The sequence below is a fragment of the Cervus canadensis genome, chromosome X (assembly GCF_019320065.1).
Source record: "Cervus canadensis isolate Bull #8, Minnesota chromosome X, ASM1932006v1, whole genome shotgun sequence".
Classification (NCBI taxonomy): domain Eukaryota; kingdom Metazoa; phylum Chordata; class Mammalia; order Artiodactyla; family Cervidae; genus Cervus; species Cervus canadensis.
In genome coordinates, this window is record NC_057419.1 from 63045643 (window position 1) to 63066021 (window position 20379).

The 20379-nt window shown below is 41.0% G+C and overlaps 1 protein-coding gene and 1 pseudogene across 1 annotated transcript; one reads left to right on the forward strand and one right to left on the reverse strand.

The window, feature by feature from the left end:
- Positions 1–1002: 1002 nt before the first annotated feature.
- Positions 1003–2292, reverse strand: LOC122435583 (protein FAM47E-like). The gene has a single exon (XM_043459759.1). It carries the CDS (start codon positions 2290–2292, stop codon positions 1021–1023), a length of 1272 nt encoding a protein of 423 aa, XP_043315694.1. The 3' UTR covers positions 1003–1020.
- Positions 2293–18595: 16303 nt separating this feature from the next.
- LOC122435584 lies at positions 18596–19268 on the forward strand (annotated as a pseudogene).
- Positions 19269–20379: the final 1111 nt, after the last annotated feature.

The following is a 20379-nucleotide window of genomic DNA, read 5'->3' on the forward strand; positions in this document are numbered from 1 at the left end:
AAGGATATTGGTGAACACCACAACCTGATGGCTCTGTTCCCTTCTCACGAAGGTAAAGTATATGCACATACTTCCATTTACAGATGAACTCCTTCATTACCAGAAATAGAATTGCACTGCAGGCCTGTGCTACTAATCTTTCCCACTATCAATTTCCTATCTCAGACAATTTTACTTGTTATTTTGGAAATGTATAGAAGTTGCTTGATTTCTTCTTTTACATTCATGAGTGAGTTTTTAGTCACTATTCATGAAATGAAATGATTAATCTTACTTGAATAGATATGTGTGGATATTTGATGATGCTGTGTAGTTTTGCTCACTCAGACCTATTTTGTACACTAGATTTGCCAAGAACTTGAGGTTCCCTGTTATTCTGTACCTGTTATGTTATATGGAAGTACTTTTTCTTGGTGAATTTTTTATGAATATGGTTAAAAATTTTTAAGTATATTTAATTGAGAGGCATGACAAAACAGCATAATTAAAGTTTCACCTATAATTTTGATAGTTTTCCATCTGTTTTGGGAGCTTGATGCAATCCTAATAAGGGGGATAGCAATTTCATTATTAAATGGGGCTAACATTATTTTGGCTACCAGTTGTACTTAAGAGTAATTGTCATAATTAACTCATTATGATTTTAATTATAATGCACAATTATTTTGAAATTGATCCCATTTTGTAGCTGACATAGCTAGATCATACTTATAAAAAGTAGTTATTTTTTGTGGATTTATTTTTACAAATAATTGATACAACAATGTGGTATTCACGATGCTATAAAATGTGAGAAGGGTATATATGAATATTGATTTCATAGGCGATAAAACTGATAAAATATTGATAGACCCAAGCAGAAGGTCATTGAGAACTGTTTATAAGCATTAGGTATTAAATTTACAGATGTAGAATCAAAGTTGTACATACATGGTGGGATGGACACTCACCATGAATTCTGATGGATGTTACAATGAGAGAGAGAAAAAAAGCCAAGTTAAGTAGTAAATAGAAAAATGTCTAAGCATCTTCCCGTGCATCATCCTCTCCAATTAAGTTGATTTTTATCACTTTGTGTATAGGAGTCTTAACAGAATCGTATTTCCATCCCTTCCTGGTGAACAACCTCTCAAGGATGTCTGGCATCCGGTAGCCCTTGCTTATAATGAAATCTTTAAATGCAATTGTTCCATAAAGATCTTCAAGAATGTCCTGTTCAGGAAACCTCTTTCCAAAAATCCCACCTCCGAGTAAGGCCTTGGGATCAATCAAAGGTTCGTCATTTATTAGCTTTTTCCACAACTTGGGCCGCAGGTACCATGCACCATACCTTATCTTCACCCAGTCAGGTTTATAAGGATTGTGTGGTTTCTGGAGTTTCCTCTCCCAGTTTTGTTCCTCCATGGAGTATTTTATTGCCTCCATTTTACCTATACTGATGCCAAACTTTACCTCTGAAGAAACCTGGGATACTTTCTTCATGTGGGCTTTGCCATGGGTTGCTGGGCAGTCGCAGCCCACCTCACACATTTTCATGATGAACTGTTCGTCAATGCCCAAGTCTCCAAAAGTAGAAACCCATTTGCAGAATTTCTGAATTCCTTTTGGTACATTGTTATCAAAAGACGATTCAGTGAGTGAATCCTTTCTGCTTGACTCCTTGTCTTCAAAGTAGAAACCGGCTGGGTGTGACACGGGAGCCTCCTTGACAGGTTCCAGCTGGACCATCACAGAGCGTTTTTTAGGAAGCTTTTTGGGGGACTTCTTTTTTCCCTTGGGACCCAGACAATAAGCCCACAAGTCCTCCAGCTTTCTGTCAGGATCGAGCACTTCCAGCACCTTTAATAAGAGGTCTGCAGGTAGATCTTCCTCCAGCTTCGGGCAGAGCACCAAGGGATGCTGGGTTAGGTGGGCTTCGATTTCCTCCACGAATGCCTTCCGTGCTTGCTGGGCTGATGAAAGCGTGGAGAGCACCTCTGCTTCCACGGGCAGCTTTTTCTTTGGGGGGGCAGGCTGGGGAACTCTGTGAGCAATCACGGGGAGAAAGCCCTCATTAGGTCCTCGAGTGATCAGATCTTTACAAGGTGGGCAGCCCTTCCGGAAGTCGTCCAGCCCCTCTTTCACAAATACCCACCGCCGGCTGTCCAGGGATGTGGGGAACTTCAGGAGTGCCTTCTTGTGCTTTGCGAAACACTCGGAGGGTAACTTGTCTTTGTACCAGGGCTTGCAGTTCATGCCCAGGGGCATCGGTTCCAGTGGCCCCGGCCCTAGCAGCCACTTCTTTTCTGCCATGGTTCCCCTGGCCTCGAGGGGAACTCACTGCTTTAGTAGTTTGTTGTCTCGGCTTCTCCGGTTGCTAGGAGACCACGTAGCCAGGTGCCGCTAGATTCTTCCTGGAGGCGGGTCAGTGCAGGCGCCATGTGAAACCTGCATTCTCCCAGGATGTGCAGTGAAGGCACATTCCTTTTTGTTGTAGTTACTGTGTTGTTGTTACTATTCCGTTGTATGGACATAGCATCACTTATTTATGCGCTCACCTTTTGATGGACATTTGGATTATTTGCAGTTCTGAGGCTATCACAAATAAAGCTCCTGCAAATATTTGTGTTTCTGTCTTTGTATATCCATATACTTTCATTTCTCTTGGGTAAACTTTAACTCTGAGTGGAAAGCTGGGAGCAGATGAGCTTTTATGGTTTAGACCACTACCAAACTTTTCCCAACTGGTTGTACTGGTTAATATTTCTTCTAGTTGTGTATAGAGGCTTCCCAGGTGGCGCTAGTGATAAAGAATCTGCCTGCCAATGCAGGAAACTCAGGAGACATGGGTTTAATCCCTGGGTTGGGAAGATCCTCTAGAGTAGGAAGAGGTAACCCAATCCAGTATTCTTGCCTGGACAGTTCCATGGACAGAGGAGCCTGGTGAGCTATAGTCCACGGGGTCACAGAGAGTCGGACACAATTGAGCATGCACACACACACATATACACACACTAGTTGTATATGAAAATGGCACTCCCTCTACACTTTCCCCCACACTCAGTAAGGTTAGTCACTTTAATTTTGGCTGCTCTAATAGGCGTATGGGCATCCCTGGTAGCTCACCTGGTAGCTCACCTGGTAGCTCACCTGGTAGCTCACCTGGTAAACAGTCTGCTTGCAATGTAGGAGACTTGGGTTCTATCCCTGGGTTGGGAAGATCCCCTGGAGGAGAGCATGGCAGCCCACTCTAATATGGTTGCCTGGAAAATCCCCATGAACAGAGGAGCCTGGTGGGCTAGAGTCCACGGGGTCTCAAAGAATCGGACATGCTGGTGCTGCTGCTGCTAAGTCGCTTCAGTGGTGTCCAACTCTGTGCGACCCCATAGACGGCAGCCCACCAGGCTCCTCTGTCTCTGGGATTCTCCAGGCAAGAATACTGGAGTGGGTTGCCATTTCCTTCTCCAATGCATGCCTGCATGCCAAGTTATTTCAGTCATGTCCAACTCTGTGCGACCCTATGGACAACAGCCCACCAGGCTCCTCTGTCCACAGGATTCTCTAGGCAAGAATACTGGAGGGATCGGACAGGACTGAGTGACTACGCACAGTACCCACAGCACAATAGGTGTATAATGGTATCTCATTTTGGTTTTAATTTGTATTTCCCTAAGTAATACTGGTGTTGAACATCTGTTCAGGTGCTTATTTGCCATTCATGTATCTCCTTTGGTGAAGAGTCTATTCAACTTTTTTGTACTTTTAAAAATTGTTTTGATTGACATCTCTTATTTTTAGAATTCTTTGTATATTCTGGATGTAATATATGATTTGTAAGCATTTTCTTCTCAAACTATGATTTTTCTTTTCATTGTCTTAATACTGTCTTTTAAAGAACAGTTTTTACGTTTGATGACGTCCAGTATATCAAGTATATATCCAGTATATGGCTTGTCTTTTTGTGTTGTATCTAATAAATCTTGCTTTGCCTATCCAAAGTTTGCCTATTCTGCTAAAATTTGTATAGTCTTTAGGTTTTACGTTAAGATTTGTCATCTCTTTCAATTCTTTAGATGATGAAAGATAGGGATCAAAGTTGTTAATTTTTATTTATTTATGTTTGGCAGTATTGGGTCTTTGTTGCTGCGATCAGGCTTGGCAGTACTGGGTCTTTGTTGCTGCGATCAGGCTTTCCCTAGTTGCAGTTAGTAGTGGCTACTCTCTAGTTGTGGCGTGTGGCCTTTTCATTGTGGTGGTTTCTCTTGTTGCAGGGGCACAGGCTCTAGAGCATGGGCTCAGTAGTTGTGGCATTCGGGGAGCAAATTAGTTGCTTCTTGGCATGTGGAATCTTCCCCTGCTACTGCTAAGTCACTTCAGTCGTGTCTGACTCTGTGCGACCCCATAGACGGCAGCCCTCCAGGCTCCCCCGTCCCTGGGATTCTCCAGGCAAGAACACTGGAGTGGGTTGCCATTGCCTTCTCCAATGCATGAAAGTGAAAAGTGAAAGTGAAGTCACTCAGTCATGTCCGACTCTTCGCGACCCCATGGACTGTAGCCTCCCAGGCTCCTCCGTCCATGGGATTTTCCAGGCAAGAGTACTGCAGTGGGGTGCCATTGCTCTTCTCCTACCAGGGATCAAACCTCTGTCTCATACATTGGCAGATGGATTCTTAATTCACTGCACCATGAGGAAAGTCCCAAAGTTTTTATTTTTATTCTTCCTGCAGATATCTAGTAGTTCCAGAATTTGTTATATTTTTTGAAAAGAGAAAAATTTCTCCACTCAATTACCTTTGTAACTTTGTAGGTATGAGTTGTCCCTATTTCTGTGGGTCCATGTCCAGACACACTTTTCTGTTTCATTGATTCCTCTGTCTCTGCTCTGGTTCTGCTCTGTGTTGATTACTTTGTATTTTACAATAAGCCTTGAAATTAGGCTGCATTAGTTCTCCAACCTCTTTCTTCTTTTACAAAGTTGGTTTGACTCTTACAGGTCTTTTGAATATACATGAGAATTTGAGAATCAATTTGTCAATGTCTTTTAAAAGAAACCTGTTGGAATTTTGATTAGGATTTTTTGGAATCTACAAATCAATTTTGAGATATTTGACAGATTAACAATATCAAGTTTCCTGACCCATGACAAAGGTGCATGTTTTCATTTATGTATATATTCTTGCATTTATCTGAGCAGTATTTTGTAGCTGTCAGTGTGTACATCTTTCACATCTTTTTGTTGTTGTTGTTCATCTTCTCTGAACTTCTGTTTCATCTCCTCCCGTCTTTAGCTTCCACTATGGAAAGATACAAAGTTTGTTCTTGCTAAACTGTCAAGAAAGCTCTTATTTTACTACTTAAATAGTTAAATGAAAATAGTATGACAGTGCAAATTTATATTATTTTCAGACTTGCAAAAGAAACCACAACCAGCATGATGCATTGTGTAAAGTACATACAGCTTTAATAAAAGAAACAAATCAGTCACGATAACATCGGAAATGTTCTGGAATAATAATAAACCAAAACTTTTATTTTTTTTTAACTTTTAGGAGTTTTAGAAGGTAAAGAATTAAACAGTTGAAACTCAGCTTTAAACTATCAGGAGAGACGCAAATTATTTCCTGTAATAATGCAATATATTTGGTATAGGGAAGAATATCAAAGGATAAGCTACCATTCCTGATTTCATGGAGGAGAAACATTTCACACTGGTACCTTGGTATCTGCCTGGGGTTAGCTCCAGGACTCCCCTTAGATACCCAAATCTGTGGATGTTCAAGTCCCTTATGTAAAATGGTGCAGTATTTGCGTATAATCTATGTACATGCCTGTATACTTTAAATCATCTCTAGATTACTTAGAATACCTCTTGCAGTGTAAATGCTCTGTAAATAGTTGCACCACAAATTCATGTTTTGCTTTTTGGATTTTTCTTTTTCCAAACGTTTTCCATCTGTACTTAGCTGGGTTCATGTATGCAGAACCTAAAGATATGGACGGCCGACTCTACTGCACCATCTCATACAAGGGACTTGAAATCTGCAGACGTTGGTATCTGCAGGGGTCCTGAAACCAGTCTCCTTTGGCTGCTACCAGATGACTGTATTCTTCTTATGGCCTCTCTTTTATCTAGCCTGTCTCCTCTGCTCCACACTGATGTGGATTCTTCCTTTCTGAAATTACAGCTTTATTGAGGTAGAACTTGCATTTTAGCAATTCACTCTTTTAAAGTATGCAGTCTAACGGTTTTTAGTGTATTAATAGGATTGTGCAACTATCAAAGCAATCGGTTTTGACACATAGTCATTAATCTCAAAGGAACACCAAACCCATTGGCAGTCACCTCGTCGATCCACCAGCCACCTCAGCCCTTGGCAGCCACTAATCTACTTTCTGTCTTTTTAAATTTGCATATTCTGGACATTTGATATAAATGCAATTATAGAATATATGGTCACTTTTGATTGGCTTCTCTTATTTATCATACCGTTTTTGAGCTTCATCCATGGTGTAGCACGTATATGTACTTCATTTCTTTGTATTGCCAAATACAAATCAGTTATGTAGATATACCATATTTAATGTATCTGTTCATCTGTTGGTGAATATTTGGGTTTTTCCACTTTTTTGTTGTTATGAATAGTGTTGCTACAAACCTTCATGTACAAGAGATTTTTTTCTATTCAGTCTTTTGAAATTTATTATAATCTCTTTTCCCAGATTTCATGACATATAATTGATAATTTAAAATTTCATATTTTTAAGGTATACAGCTTGATGACTTGATAAACATATACATAATGAAACAATCACCACAATCAAGCTAATCAACATGCTCATCATCCCCCATACTGTCCATCTTACTTGGCTTAAGATCTACCCTCTTAGAAAATTTCAAATATACAATATCGTTAACTATATTCACAGTGTTCTACATTAGTTTTTCAGAATTTATTCATCCTAAGTGACTTAAAATTTGTACCTCTCGATTAACAACTTTCCCTGCCTACCAGTCTCTGACAACCAACTCTTGCTACTACTGTTCTCTGCTTCTAGGAGTTTGACTCTTTTAGATTCAACATATAAGTGAAATCATGCAGTATTTGATTTTCTGCATCTTGATTATTTCACTTAGCATGATGCCCTCCAGATTAACCCATGTTGCAAAAGGTAGGATTTCCTTCTCTTTGAAGGTTGAATAATATTCTTGTGTGTGTGTATATCTCATGTTTCCTTTGTTCTTCTCTGGATGGATATTTAATTTGTTTCCATATCTGGGCTATTGTGAATAATGCTACAGTGAACATGGGAGTGAATGTATCTCAGTATCCTGATTTCACTTTCTTTGGATGTATACCCAGAAGTAAGATTGCTGGATCATAAGGTGGTTCTGTTTGTGATATTTTGAGGAATCTCCATACTGTTTTAAAGAATGGTGATAAAAATTTACATTCCGACCAACAATGCACAAGGGTTCTGTTTTCTCCCCTTCCTCAACAACATGTGTTATTTCTTGTCTTTTTGAAAATAGCTATTCTAAAGGGTGTGAGATGACATCTCATTGTGGTTTTGATTCACATTTCCTTGATGATTTGTGATATCATGTACTCTTTCATACCTTTTAGTCATTTGTGTATCTTCTTTGTAGAAATGTAGGTCTTCTGCCCATTTTTTTTTTTTTAATTGAGGCATTGTTTTCGGCCATTGAGTTGTATGACTTACTTAATATATTGGGTATTAAGCCTTATGAGATACATGGTTTGAAAATATTTCCCCCATTCTGTGGCTTGCCTTTTCCCTCTGTTGGCTCTTCCTTTTGCTTTGCAGAAGCATTTTTATTTGATAAAATTTCTCTCGTCCACTTTTGCTTTTGTTGCTTCTGCTTTTGCTGATATATCCAAAAAGTAATTGCCCAGACCACCATCAGGAAGCTTTTCCCCTATGTTATCTTCTAGTAGTGTTACAGTTTCAGTTTAATGTTTAAATCTTAATACGTTTTGAGTTTTTGTTTAAATATGAGATAATCTCATTCTTCTGCATGTGGATACCAAGGTTTCCCAGAAGCATTTACTGAAGAGAGTATCTTTTCCTCATTGGGTGTTCTTTTCTGCTGCTGTACTGTGCTCGGTTGCTTAGTTGTGTGTGACTCTTTGCAACTCATGGACTGTAGCCCACCAGGCTCTTCTGTCCATGGATTTTTCCCTTAAAGAATATTGGAGTGTGCGGCCATTTCCTTCTCCAGGGGATCTTCCCCACCAAGGGATCAAACCTGGGTTTCCTGCATTGCAGGCAGATTCTTTACCACTGCACCACCTGAGAAGCCCCATGGATTTATTTGGTATATATGTCTGATTTTAATGCCAGTATGATGCTATTTTAGTTACTGTAGCTTCACAATATATTTTGAAATCAGGAAGTATGGTTTTTATTTCTCAGGATTGCTTTGGCTATTTGGGGTCTTCAGTTTGTTAGAGTTACTTTGTGACCTAATATGTGTTCTACCCTGGAGCAGGTTCTGTGTGCACTTGAGGAGAATGTGAGTTCTTCTACACTTGGATAATAACTACTGTATATTTCTGTTATGTCATTTTAGTCTATTGTGTTCTCACGTCAGTTGCTTCCTTCTTGATTTTCTATCTGGATGTTCTAGCCACTAAGTGAGGTATTAAAGTGTCTTACTATTATTGTACTGCTGTCACTTTCTGCCTTTAGAACTGTCCCACCTTTATTAATGTATGATTGACAAATAAAGAATTTGTATATATTTAAGACATATAATATGGAGATATATCAATATCTGCTTTATACATTTAGCTGTGTATTCATATAAATGTTATCTCATCTTGTTGAATTGACCCTTTTATCATTATGCATTTACCTTCTTTGACGCCAAAGACAGTTTTAGACACAATGTCTGTTTTGTGTGGTATAAGTGTAGTTACCCTTGCCAGGCTGGAGAGGGTGAGCCAAGCTGGACAGGGCTAACTTGAGAGCATCCCTTTGGGGGCCCACCCGGTGACCCCCACCTTTTAAAATTATGGTGCTGCTCCTCCAGGGTCAAGGATAGGAACTTGGTACTCTTCATGCTCCTACGATACTCCACCTGGCACCAGGATCACGTGAGAAAGAAAAGAGTTGATGTGTGCAGAGAATTGACTCTTTTGTTCCCCTTCTATAGCAACCTAAACAATATATCCAATAAATACACATCAGTATCAGCCAGCTCTTATGGGAGCAATAAGGTGACCTGAGTAAAAGGTAATACTTGAGTTTTGTGCTAAGGAGGCTTGAGAAGCTAATAGGATTTTATGGGGAGGGGGTGTTGTTTTTATTATTTTACTAATATGCTGACATCTACCTATGACTCCAGGCAACTGGTATATGCCACAGAATATAACAGCAGGAAGGATGTGCAATGCCAAAGAAGAATGGAGGTAGGGAAAAATGGGACTGTCAGAGATATGAGTATGGACTTATAGTGTTTTGGGGTGAGAATCAGTGGATCAACTCAGAATTCAGTTCAAGGTTTGATACCTGGGCATTGTCCTATGTTGACCTTGGTTACTTAGATATCAGGACTTCTAGCGCTCCAAACACGCTCATGATCCAAAAGATTTCTGAAAATAGCTTGTATATACTAAAAAGAAATGCTTTATGTGCCCACTTTTTAAGCATGTGCTTAATCGCTCAGTCGTGTCTGACTCTTTGAGGTTCTTTGCAACCCCATGGACTATAGCCCACCAAGTCCTCTGTCCATGGGGTTTCCCAGGCCAGAACACTGGAGTGGATTGCCATTTCTTCCTCCAGGGGATCTTCCTGACTCAGGGATCGAACCTGTGTCTCTTACATCTCCTGCACTGACAGGCGGGTTCTTTACCGCTAGCACTATCTGGGAAGCCCTAAAAATCTAGAGCTGTGTCCTTGACCTTTGGGGAACTTTTCTCATGTGTAAGAATGAAGTAGTTGAAGCAGATTTTCTGACCAAGATGATTTAAATCAGGAAGATTTTTTTTTATAAATATCTGAAAAATCTGTGAGGAGAATATTAAAGTATCATCTTAATGATCTCTAACCAGAAACAGAGAGTTCTATCTTTTTATGTGGAACAAAATGAAATTCTTCTACCTTGGAGATAAGCAGAGCCCAAGGCTCTTAATCTCAGCAACACAGTGTATCCAAGACCAGTGCACTCAAGGAGTGTGGCACCTAGAGAAGAAAAAGCAAAGTGCCATTCATCTATTGCTTTCTGCATCACTGCGCACCTTCTAGGTCTTAATACCTCTGACCTATGGCCTGAGCTCCTTATCTGGTTGACTTCCCTTTAATCTCTTTCTCACCTCTCCAGTAAACCCTCCATACTGACACTGGTTGTGCATCTTTCCAGAACAAAGATCCCTCATGACATTCTTCCTTCACTGGATTTCTGCATCAAGGGGAAAAAAAACAAAACAAAACTTGTCTGCTGGCCAGTCATTTAAAACCTTCCACAGTCTTCTCTTGACCTGTCTTTTCAAATTTGTCTTCTTTACTCCCTGTCTTCTGTACAACTTCACACTGTTGTAGCTATTGTTCTGAATGCATTCTGCTTTCATACTTTCTGAGTCAAGCTCAAGCTTGCTTCTCAACCTCACCACTAACGCCATCCCTCTACTGCCAGTCTGACAGTGGGGTCCTACACCCCCTCCATGACCTTGTTCAAATAATTCCCTACAGAGCCCTCCTAGATTTCTGCAGTTGGAAGTGATCTATCTTTTGCTTTTATTCCCAGAGCACTTTGAACCTTTTCCAGAAAATTCTTACAACAACTGGCTGCTTTGTCAGTTACCCTCACTGCCTCTCTCTCACAGGATGAACAGCGTGTGTGCCTTAATCATCATCATGATCCCAATAATACCTAGCATAGTGTGAATATTTGATAAGGATTCAGAAAACATTTGGTGACAACCGAAGGTAAGATTATAGCCAAAATATCATGCAAATAGCATGCAGGAGGTCATACCAAACATTTTGTTAGTTTTAATGGTAACTTTATTTCTGACCTTATTTGTAAGACTATTTGGCAATAAAGAACATGGTAGATAAAACATTTCTATCCCCTTTATTCAAGATAGTCATTCTATTTGTTTATACTAATAAAAATAAAATCTTTATTAGAGGGCTCAGAGTCAAACAGAAGCAGTTGTGATATTAGCATTTAAATAGAATTTGGGGTTACCCAGATATAACACAAATTTGTAGTATAGGATTATTGAGAATTAGTTCTCCTACCATTGTGTAATATATATTTTTTTAGCTCATTGATCAGGGTTCTTCTTTGTTTGCTTTTAGAACACTCCCTCCTGTACCACGGCCAACAGGCCAGAGAGAGTTGGTAAAGACTACTGATAACTATCACTTATGTATCATTTTATCATGTTCTGAGCACTTTAATGTATTTTAGGTTATTTAATCTGTCTGAAATCTCTTCAAGGCAGGACTTGTTTCCTTTCTTGAGTGAGGAATCTCCAGCAGAAAATGTCATGTCTCACGTCTAACATTCAGCAAATAGAAGAACCAGGTTCAAATCCAGATTTTCTGACTTGGAACAGCCAAGCTACGAACAATGTAGAAGAGCTGGTCTATAGAACAAGAGAATGAAGAAGAGTTGGTCTTTAGAAAACATCATTTGTGGTCCATCCCCTGACCTAGTCAATGTGTTGGTGTATTCCCAGAGTATAGCTAACCTTGAAAAAATCCTTATAATAATTCAATTTCTCTGTATAAACCAACTCATCTACTTGTGTTTCAGCAGTACCAATATTACACTAAAACATATCTATGACCATCTCCCAAGATTAGTGTAGTTTATTCTCTGAAAGAAAGACAAAATTATCCCAGAGCTTATTAGAGCTCCAAAATGGGGAATGTGGAGTTAATGCGAGTCTCTTCATAAATTATCAAATTATCTTGACCTTCAAGAAGAGTTCAGGAGGCGCTTTCTTCATTCTCCTTGCCTTTCTAGTGTCTTTTTAATTTTATTTTTACATTTTCTCCTCTTTCTGAATACCAAGGAAATATTTCTAAGGAGCTCCGCTCTGGAGAGCAGCTTGTCCAGGTCCCTTTGCTCTGTCTTCTCGTGTATCCAGAGCCATCCATATCTTTGCCTTCACGACCTTCAAATTCAGTGTTTCTTAGGGAGTCTTTGATTTGCTCTCTTTTGTTCTTCTCCTGACAGGACTGGCAAGTCATTAGATGCCCTCTCTGTGTATCTGCCAAGCTAGCTATATTTCCCAAGTCACAATTGGGCCATACGGTTTGACATGCATGCTTTTTGACACAAGGGAAAAGGATATTAAAATTGAGATTGTCCCAAATTCCTCAGAGGTATGGTCACCATACCTATCTATGTGTATTTTGTGTCCTTTATTCTGTGGCTGTAACTTTCCTTCACATAAGAACAAAGGAGAGGGACTTGGATACCCCCCATTCCTGACTGGATATGCAACTTAATTCTGTTATGTCTCCTTATTCACAACACCTCTCCACAAATGTCCTTGAAAAATAGAGACCAGTTCATTTAGAAGCATCTCAGGGATATGTTATCGCTCTCTTTAGCATGATCTTTCTCCAAATTGTTGCACATAGCATTCAGTAAATATTGTGGAATGAGTGAATAAACAAATTGAAGTAAGGCTGAGGTTTTTTTTTTTTTTAGCTGTCACACACAACTGCTTTTTGTGGTTATTATTCTTCTGGTTTCCATTTTTTGATCCTTGGCATGCGCCACAAAGGTGAGGCAAAAGCTAACCCAGACCCTGAATTTTTCTGATAGCATCTCTGATAAGCTGTGGCAACTTAGTGACATTAGAATGATGTCAAAATCTTGAACACTTCTGTTCTGCATTTATCTCCCATATCAGCACTGATGATTGAGTCCCAATTTGATTTTATCAAGACCTCTTGGGTATTGGGAATATCTCCTCTATGTATCACTGCAAGCTTATATTAATACTGAGACTCAAGGTATTTTGTTTTATGATTTAAATCTATAATATCCAAATCCTGACAATTTTCTCTGCACTAAATGAACTCAGACTTGCCCTGAATCTCAAGATATGACCCTAGCAATGAAAAAGGAGCCTTTATGAGAGACAAAAATACATTTTCATTCTGCTACATGCACATCATATTCATTAGTTTGTTCCCAAGTCTAAGAGGAGGGTAGGTGCTAACCTGATTTATAAAGTTAATTAAAGTTGTTGGAACATGTCACATGATAACATGAGATTCCGTGAATCTCAGTACCTACTCAGTACCTTTTGTTGGGCAACCACACATGATGCAACTGAAATTTGAGTTTTCTCTTGCTCCTTTTCATTTCCTTAAATGATTATGCAAGACTGTTAATGTCTTCAATGAAGTTTTAGGTCAGTTATTTATACCACAGAATTAAACTAGCAGGCAATCATGTTCCTGTTAATTTTGCTTTGTAAATGGCATGATGACTGGGCCCAGGGCTGGTGGTTTTCAGTCTTTAGAGAAGATCTCAGAACATCTTTATTCCCTGTTTCTTCCTTACATCTTTGTATGGGTGTCACATGATGGTGAGGAGATGGCCAAGATGAAGGGAAGCTAAAGGGGGTCAGGAGTGGGCATTCCAGCACAAAGGTGTCAGGGAAGAACAGCAGAGGATGTTTGGGAAACCGTAAACAGTTGCATGGAAACAAGGCAGGAAATGGGAAGAGATGAAGCCAGGCAAGTTGTCAAGACCACGTGGGGAGGGACAAGGATGTCATGTGGTACTGGGGAGTGGGGGCCTCCTCACCAGGCACAGGGGGGCCCCCCAACCCCAGGGGTGAGCCAGGAGTGGTACTATTGGACTTGCATGCGTGCCTTAGGCAGCTGTGTCAGGGGGAACTTTGTGAAGCACAATCCTGCAAAAAGGAAGTCAAATTGGGAGGAAGCATGGAGGCCCAGGAAAGAGATGATAAGTGTTGAAACTGTTAGTCACTCAGTCGTGTCCGACTCTTTGTGACCCCATGGACTTTGGCCCACCAGGCTCCTCTGTCCATGGGATTCTCCAGGCAAGAATACTGGAGTGGGTTGCCATTTCCTTCTCCAGGGGGATCTTCCTGACCCAGGGATGGAACTCAGGTCTTCTGCATTGCAGGCAGATTATTTACCAACTGAACCGGAAGGTAATAGAAAAGGGGAGGATGGGCTGAATCTGAGAGGTATATTAGAGGAGGGGCAGGGCTATGTGGCTGGCTGGTTGGGTGGATCTGGGGAGGGAAGGAATGAGTCCTAGTTCTGGTGGAGGCGGGGTGAGACAGGAGGGGATTGTGAGGGGGCTTTGGCATCTGTGACAGACAACTCAGGAAGAGCAGCAGCAGTTTTGTCCTTCAATTCGGCAGGATTTCTTGAGGGCCTTCCTCAAGGTCAAGTGCTGGAAGATGGTGAATGGGGTGCAGGAGACATGGCATTTGAGGTTCTGGTGTCATAGCCACAGACCAATGTGTGACAGAGAGAAGTGGAACTTTGAAGCTTGCAGGAGGGGCAGGCCAGAGATGACAGATCTATAAGTCACCATCTCAGAGCTGGTGGTTGAAACTGAGAGTAAGCTTACTTACCCAGGGAGCACATGGCAGAAGAAGAACGCTGAGCTTGGCAGAACTCTAGATGATGTAAACATTAAAATGTTTATATAATTACTTTTTTTTAGTAGGTACTCCAAGCACATTATATGATATCCAAAGGGTTCAAAAGGCTAGAGAGAAGTCAGTTTTTCTTCAACCTTGTCCCCTGGCTGTCTCGCTCCCCGGCACTGTAACCACCTTTATTGGTTTCTGGTGTATCATTTCAAAGATGCTCTCTCTAAATGCAAATGTTTGCAAGTATGTTTGTGGTGGTTGGGATCATTTCAAACAGCGCCATCTCCTGTTCAGTCTGGTTGAGCTGCAGTCCTTGAGGACCCACCTACATGCAGATGTCTAACAGTGAGAAATAGACCTTTGATGCTTGCAGGAGAGGTGTGGGCCAGAGAGAACAGATCTGTAAGTCATCAGCCCCCAGGTGGGAGTTGAAACAGCAAGAGTGAATTATCAGCTCCTGGAGGAAAGTTTATTCCTTTCCAGAAATGCAAAACAGAGGGAATGAGAGGACTGGGCAGGGGAAAGAAAAACATGGAGAGAACGGGTGTGTAACCTCAGGAGAAGTGAAGATGGGGCGGGACATTATTGCTTTCAAGAAAATAAATTATGAGAGAAAAAAAGAGAGAACACTTGAGGTTGTGTCTTGTTCCAAATAGCTAGGGGGGTGGAGAAAATGAAACTTTATGATAAACTGGAAAGCATAGGGCGTTTGGAAGACTCAGATGGATACCCCAGAGACACGCCTTCTTTATTTGTTTCCTTAAGACTTACACTCTGGGAAGTCTCCAGAAGTGTTAAGAACCAGAGGCATCTCAGTAGTATGCACTGAACATATATGGGGTGTTTTTCCTTCTAAAAACGTTCTAGCAACATTTTCCTGTGGCCTCATGATGTGCGAAGTAGCGCCCTGCAGCTCGGAGCGTCTCGGCTGTGGCTTGCTGCCCTCTAGTGGCCAGCAAGGAACCTCCCACTCCGGTTCTGTGACTTCAGTGAGGAGGGCGAACGGGGACTGGGGTTTGTGCTGAGTGTTTGAGTGACTGACTATGTGGAGGGCTCCTTGGGAACTTTGGAGACCATCGGCCTCTCTACCCAATCCACCATTTACCCGGAGAAGAAAATTTCCTTGGTCCAGAACACATTATGGAGGCAGCCATTAGGGCCAGACTCGAACTCATTGTTTCTATGATGTAAACAGTATTCTAAAGATAATGCTTTCTAGTTTCTCTGATGAAAGAGATGGCAGGCAAGATGTGGTTGGAGCAGACCCTCGTGAATATGTCAGGAGGGAAATCAAATGGAAATAGTGTAAACCAAACAAGTTTGTAAACTCTAGAGAAGTACATGTATACACAGCATTATTTTAGGGAAAAATATCAGTGATCACGTGGCCTCTGCAATAGTTTCTTGGGCAAGATGTGCAACTTCTCCAAGCTTCAGCTGGCCCATATGGGGATAACAATACATCCTGCATGTATGTGTGGCTGAGATCACATGAGTCGATGGTTGAAGGGTTTACTTTTACCTTTCACTGTGCTTGACTGACACAGTATTAAAGATTTAATAAATTTAGCTATTATTTTTCATGAAGCCCATGCACCTCATGCACAGTGAGGCCAAACAAAGTGAAATGTCAGAGTCTGGAGCAGAGAAAGATTCATTGCAGGCCATGCTTCTCAGGTAGCTTAGTGGTAAAGAATCCACCTGCCAATTCAGGAGACACAAGTTCGATCCTTGGGTCAGGAAGATCCCGTGGAAGAGGAAATATCAACCCACTCCAATATTCTTGCCTGGGAAATCCCATGGATAGAGTAGCCTGGTGGGCTGCAGTCCATGGGGTCACAGAGAGTCCGACACGACTTACCAACTAAGCAGACATGCAAGGCGATAAGGTGGCTCATATCTGAAGTAACTTGAGCTCCTGGAAGGGCTTCAAGGGAAGCACTTTTAAAAGCCAGATTGGGGGGGGGGTGACCTGGGGGATCATGCACAATTCTCTGATCGTCTGATGAGGAAGCAACAGTGTGGTGTCACAGGGGTTAACTTTCTCAGTCCTTAGGCTCCAGGGGGCCTGGGACTTTGCGCTCATGGTCATCGAGTAGTTAACATCTTCTATTTGGTGGGAACTTTTCACTTCTGCAAAGCAACTCAGAAAATGTGCATCAAATGCAGAGAGGAGCTAAAGCAGAGTATGTGGGGGGCGGGGGAGGCACCATAGGGTCCTGCTCAGTTACATTATTATTATTATTTTACTGTTTTATTGTGTTGATTATTCTTTAGGAGATACAGTCCCAGCTTCAGCTTTAGACAGACCAGGAGAACCCTTCCATAAATAGAAACTCTCCTTCCCAGTTTATAAGGGTGTTTCAAGTCCATGTTGATCGCACTTAGTTAAAGCAGCACTTAAAATTCCTCATAAAGCTCTCCTCAAAGAGATGGAAGGGGAAAGATGTACTTGAATGGCCACTTGATGTGAAGAAACTGTAGAAGCGATTGAAGTGAACTTTGAAGGCCTTGATAAAATGGACCTCAAAGCCCTCACAGGATGAAAATTTTGAATCACCTGACTCTCTGACCTACTTGTTGCCTGGAAATTCATGAGCAGAGGCCAACAGCAGAAGGGACCAGAGACACGTCTCTGCACAAGCTTGTGGCTGACCCCACCCCGCATTCTGGAGGGAAACTCCATTCTCTCCTCCTCAGAGGCGGGCACTTGGGTCCCTCCAGTCACCAGGGATGCTCCTGGAATGGCACACAGGCTGCCCATGACACCCTCCCTCCAAGCGCCACGCGCCAAGAATGCTTTCCTAGTGGAGGAGAGACGGGCATCAAGCTGAAGGAAATCAAAATAGTAAGACTCTGCAGGATGACTGGACAGAGACCTAAGGAAATGACTGACAACAAAAACTGGCAAGGATGATTTAGATACCAGTCTGATCTTTGCATGATATAAACATTATAACTTCTTGTGTCTTGGCAGAAAATAATACAAACATCATCATCTAATTTGTCAGTTCCGTCTGACAGTCATGGCATTAATAGAACGCTGTGATTAGGGTGCAGAGAGAGGAAACTATACAAGCTTGAATTGTGACATAGAATATACTTAATTCTTCTTTATGGAAGGATAGACAAACAAGTTGGTGAATTGGCTGTACTACATACTGGACTATGAATTCCTAAGAAGGATCCATCACTATAAGTCAACAAACATTTCAGTATAGACAGTATTAAAGGAATTTCCCTGGCGGCACAGTGGATATAAGAATCCGCCTGCCAGTGCAGGGGACATAGGTTCAATCCCTGGTCCGGGAAGATCCCACATGCTGTGGAGCAGCTAAGCCCATGCACCACCACTACCAAGCCCATGTGCTGCAACTACTAAAGCCCGTGCATCTAGAGCCTGTGCTTCACAACCAGAGAAGCCACCACAATGCAACAACGAGTAACCCCCTCTCGCTGCAACTAGGGAAAATCCCATGCAAAGCAACAAAGATTCAGTGCAGTCAAAGCTAAAATAAATAAAAATTTAAAAAAGCTATTAGTGCCTGGACATAGAGGGAAAAATCATAATGCTAAAATAGCTCATGTTATTGAACATTTACTGAACACCAGATGCTATGCAGAGTACTTTTCACACATTATCTCATTCTTGAGACATACAGCCAATTTTCACATTTTACTGGGGTTCTTTAGAGAATTTCTTTCTTTCCCTTCATATGATTTACCACAATTCTTCATTATATAGTGTTTGGCTATTTGATGTCCAAACGTGATCATTGATGTTTGACATTATAATTGCAGTGTAAGTGGAATCTTTTCTTGTGAAATACGGCTGGGTCCATTTTTCTGGTTGGTGATGTGGCGGAGGCAGCACTGGGCTTTGCCCCAAGTTTGACCCCCGCTCAGGGTAGCAGTAGTCTATGTTTTGCTGTCCACAGACTGAGGAGTGTCTACCCCTCCTGGTTCCCAAGTGTTGACTTTGTATAATGACTGCACTGCAACCCAATGTTCTCTCCTTCCCCAACCTCTACCCTCACCCTCAAGAAGAAAAGAGCTTCCCCTTCAGCAGCCATTCTTCTAATACATTGAAATCCAAGAACATCCCTGAAGGAGCTCATCAGTATGAACATTTAAAACCTGCAGAAGCACTGTCAGAAGTGGGAACACGAAGGGAGCTGCCATGTTGCCCGAGCAAGAGGGCCTCTGTCAATGGATGACAGTTAACACTATGGATTTCTCCAGCCAGATCACACCTCAGCACTGAACCAAGCTGCAGATCCAAGATCTGAACACCACTGGGAAGATGGTACTAATTTTGACAGCAGTCACATGTCCTGCTCCATAATATATTGACCATTTGATGCTTTGAGTTCAGGATGAACTTGACTGTGAAGCTCTTTTTCCTTCTAAGGTTGGTGTCCCATTTCCCCAAAATCTTGTATCTGTGGTAAAGACTCTTCTAAAGCCTGTGATCAGAGTTGACTGCCCACCTTTCTTACCAGCACTTTGATTCTGTGATGTAGCCACCAGAAAAGGCCTGTCATGGCGTGTCCTTTAAGTACTTTATTTGCTCAAGATTTCAATTTGATTGATAGAGGAGAGTTGGCACCACTTCGGGAATTCATTGAGGAGTTTGGATTGAAATACAGGTTTCTTTAACACAGTTATCCTCTTGCTTTGTGTACCGTTTGACTTGTCTTATTGCTAATCTGCCATAGACTTGTGTTGGAGGTTGAATTGTACACCCCACCCCCAATCATATGTTGCAGTCCTAACCCCCAGTACCTTAATTTGGAAGTAGAGTCCTTGCAGATGTAATTAAGTTAAAATGAGGTCATTAGTTTGGACTTCAACCCAGCATGACTAGTGTCATATAAAGGGGAAATTTGGATATAGAGACATGTACCAAGGGAGAATGTCCTGCGAACATGAAAACTTAGACACATCACCTCTTTCTCTAAGTCCAAGAGGGAAGCCCTAACAAATCCTTCCCTCACAGCTCTCAGAAGAAACCAACTCTGCCCATACCTTGATTTTGAACTTCTAGCCTTCAGATTTGAGAGACAATGCATTTCTGTTTTTCTAAGCCATCTGGCTTGTGGTACTTTGTGTCCTGGCATCCCTAGCTAATACAACCGGTGATACAAACTTTGAGAAACCAAGGTACAGACACACATTGTCTGTGTTAACTGATAAAATTATTCCAGTGGTAAGTTGGCGTCAAAGTAAGAATACAAGAGTGTAGTTAGCCTTGACGTACTCAAAGACCTGTTATTTCATGAAGTCACACTTGTAATCTATGATGACTGACCTGTACTTTATTAGTTTAACATTGTTTCTTTGCTGAAGAAATTGAATCTTTTTCCAATGACAAAATAATGGATGGTGAGCATTTCAGCCAGTAATTTATTGGTTTCCAAAAGTTTTGAAACCAAATTTCTTAACAGTACAATCACATCACCAGATAGGTTTTATTCTACTTCAATCTAAACAAAAAAAGAGACTTTTTTTTTTACCACTTAGAATATATGTTTTACTTTGTATTTTATTTTCATGTTTGTATAGAAGTGCTTTTTATAGTTAAGAATCTACCTACTTATCTGTCTACCTATCTATCTATCTTCCTTTAAAAAATTCATAATTGTTATTTTAATAAATATTATATGACACATGTGGTGTAGGAGCAACTAAAGTTTTTCCTTAAATTCCTTTTTATTTTATAATCTTTGAGATTTTTATCAACATAAACATATCTACATTGTTAGGAGGG

Coding starts and splice junctions, on each gene's coding strand:
- LOC122435583 (XM_043459759.1), bottom strand. CDS start 2,292: ATGGCAGAAAAGAAGTGGCTGCTAGGGCCGGGGCCACTGGAACCGATG.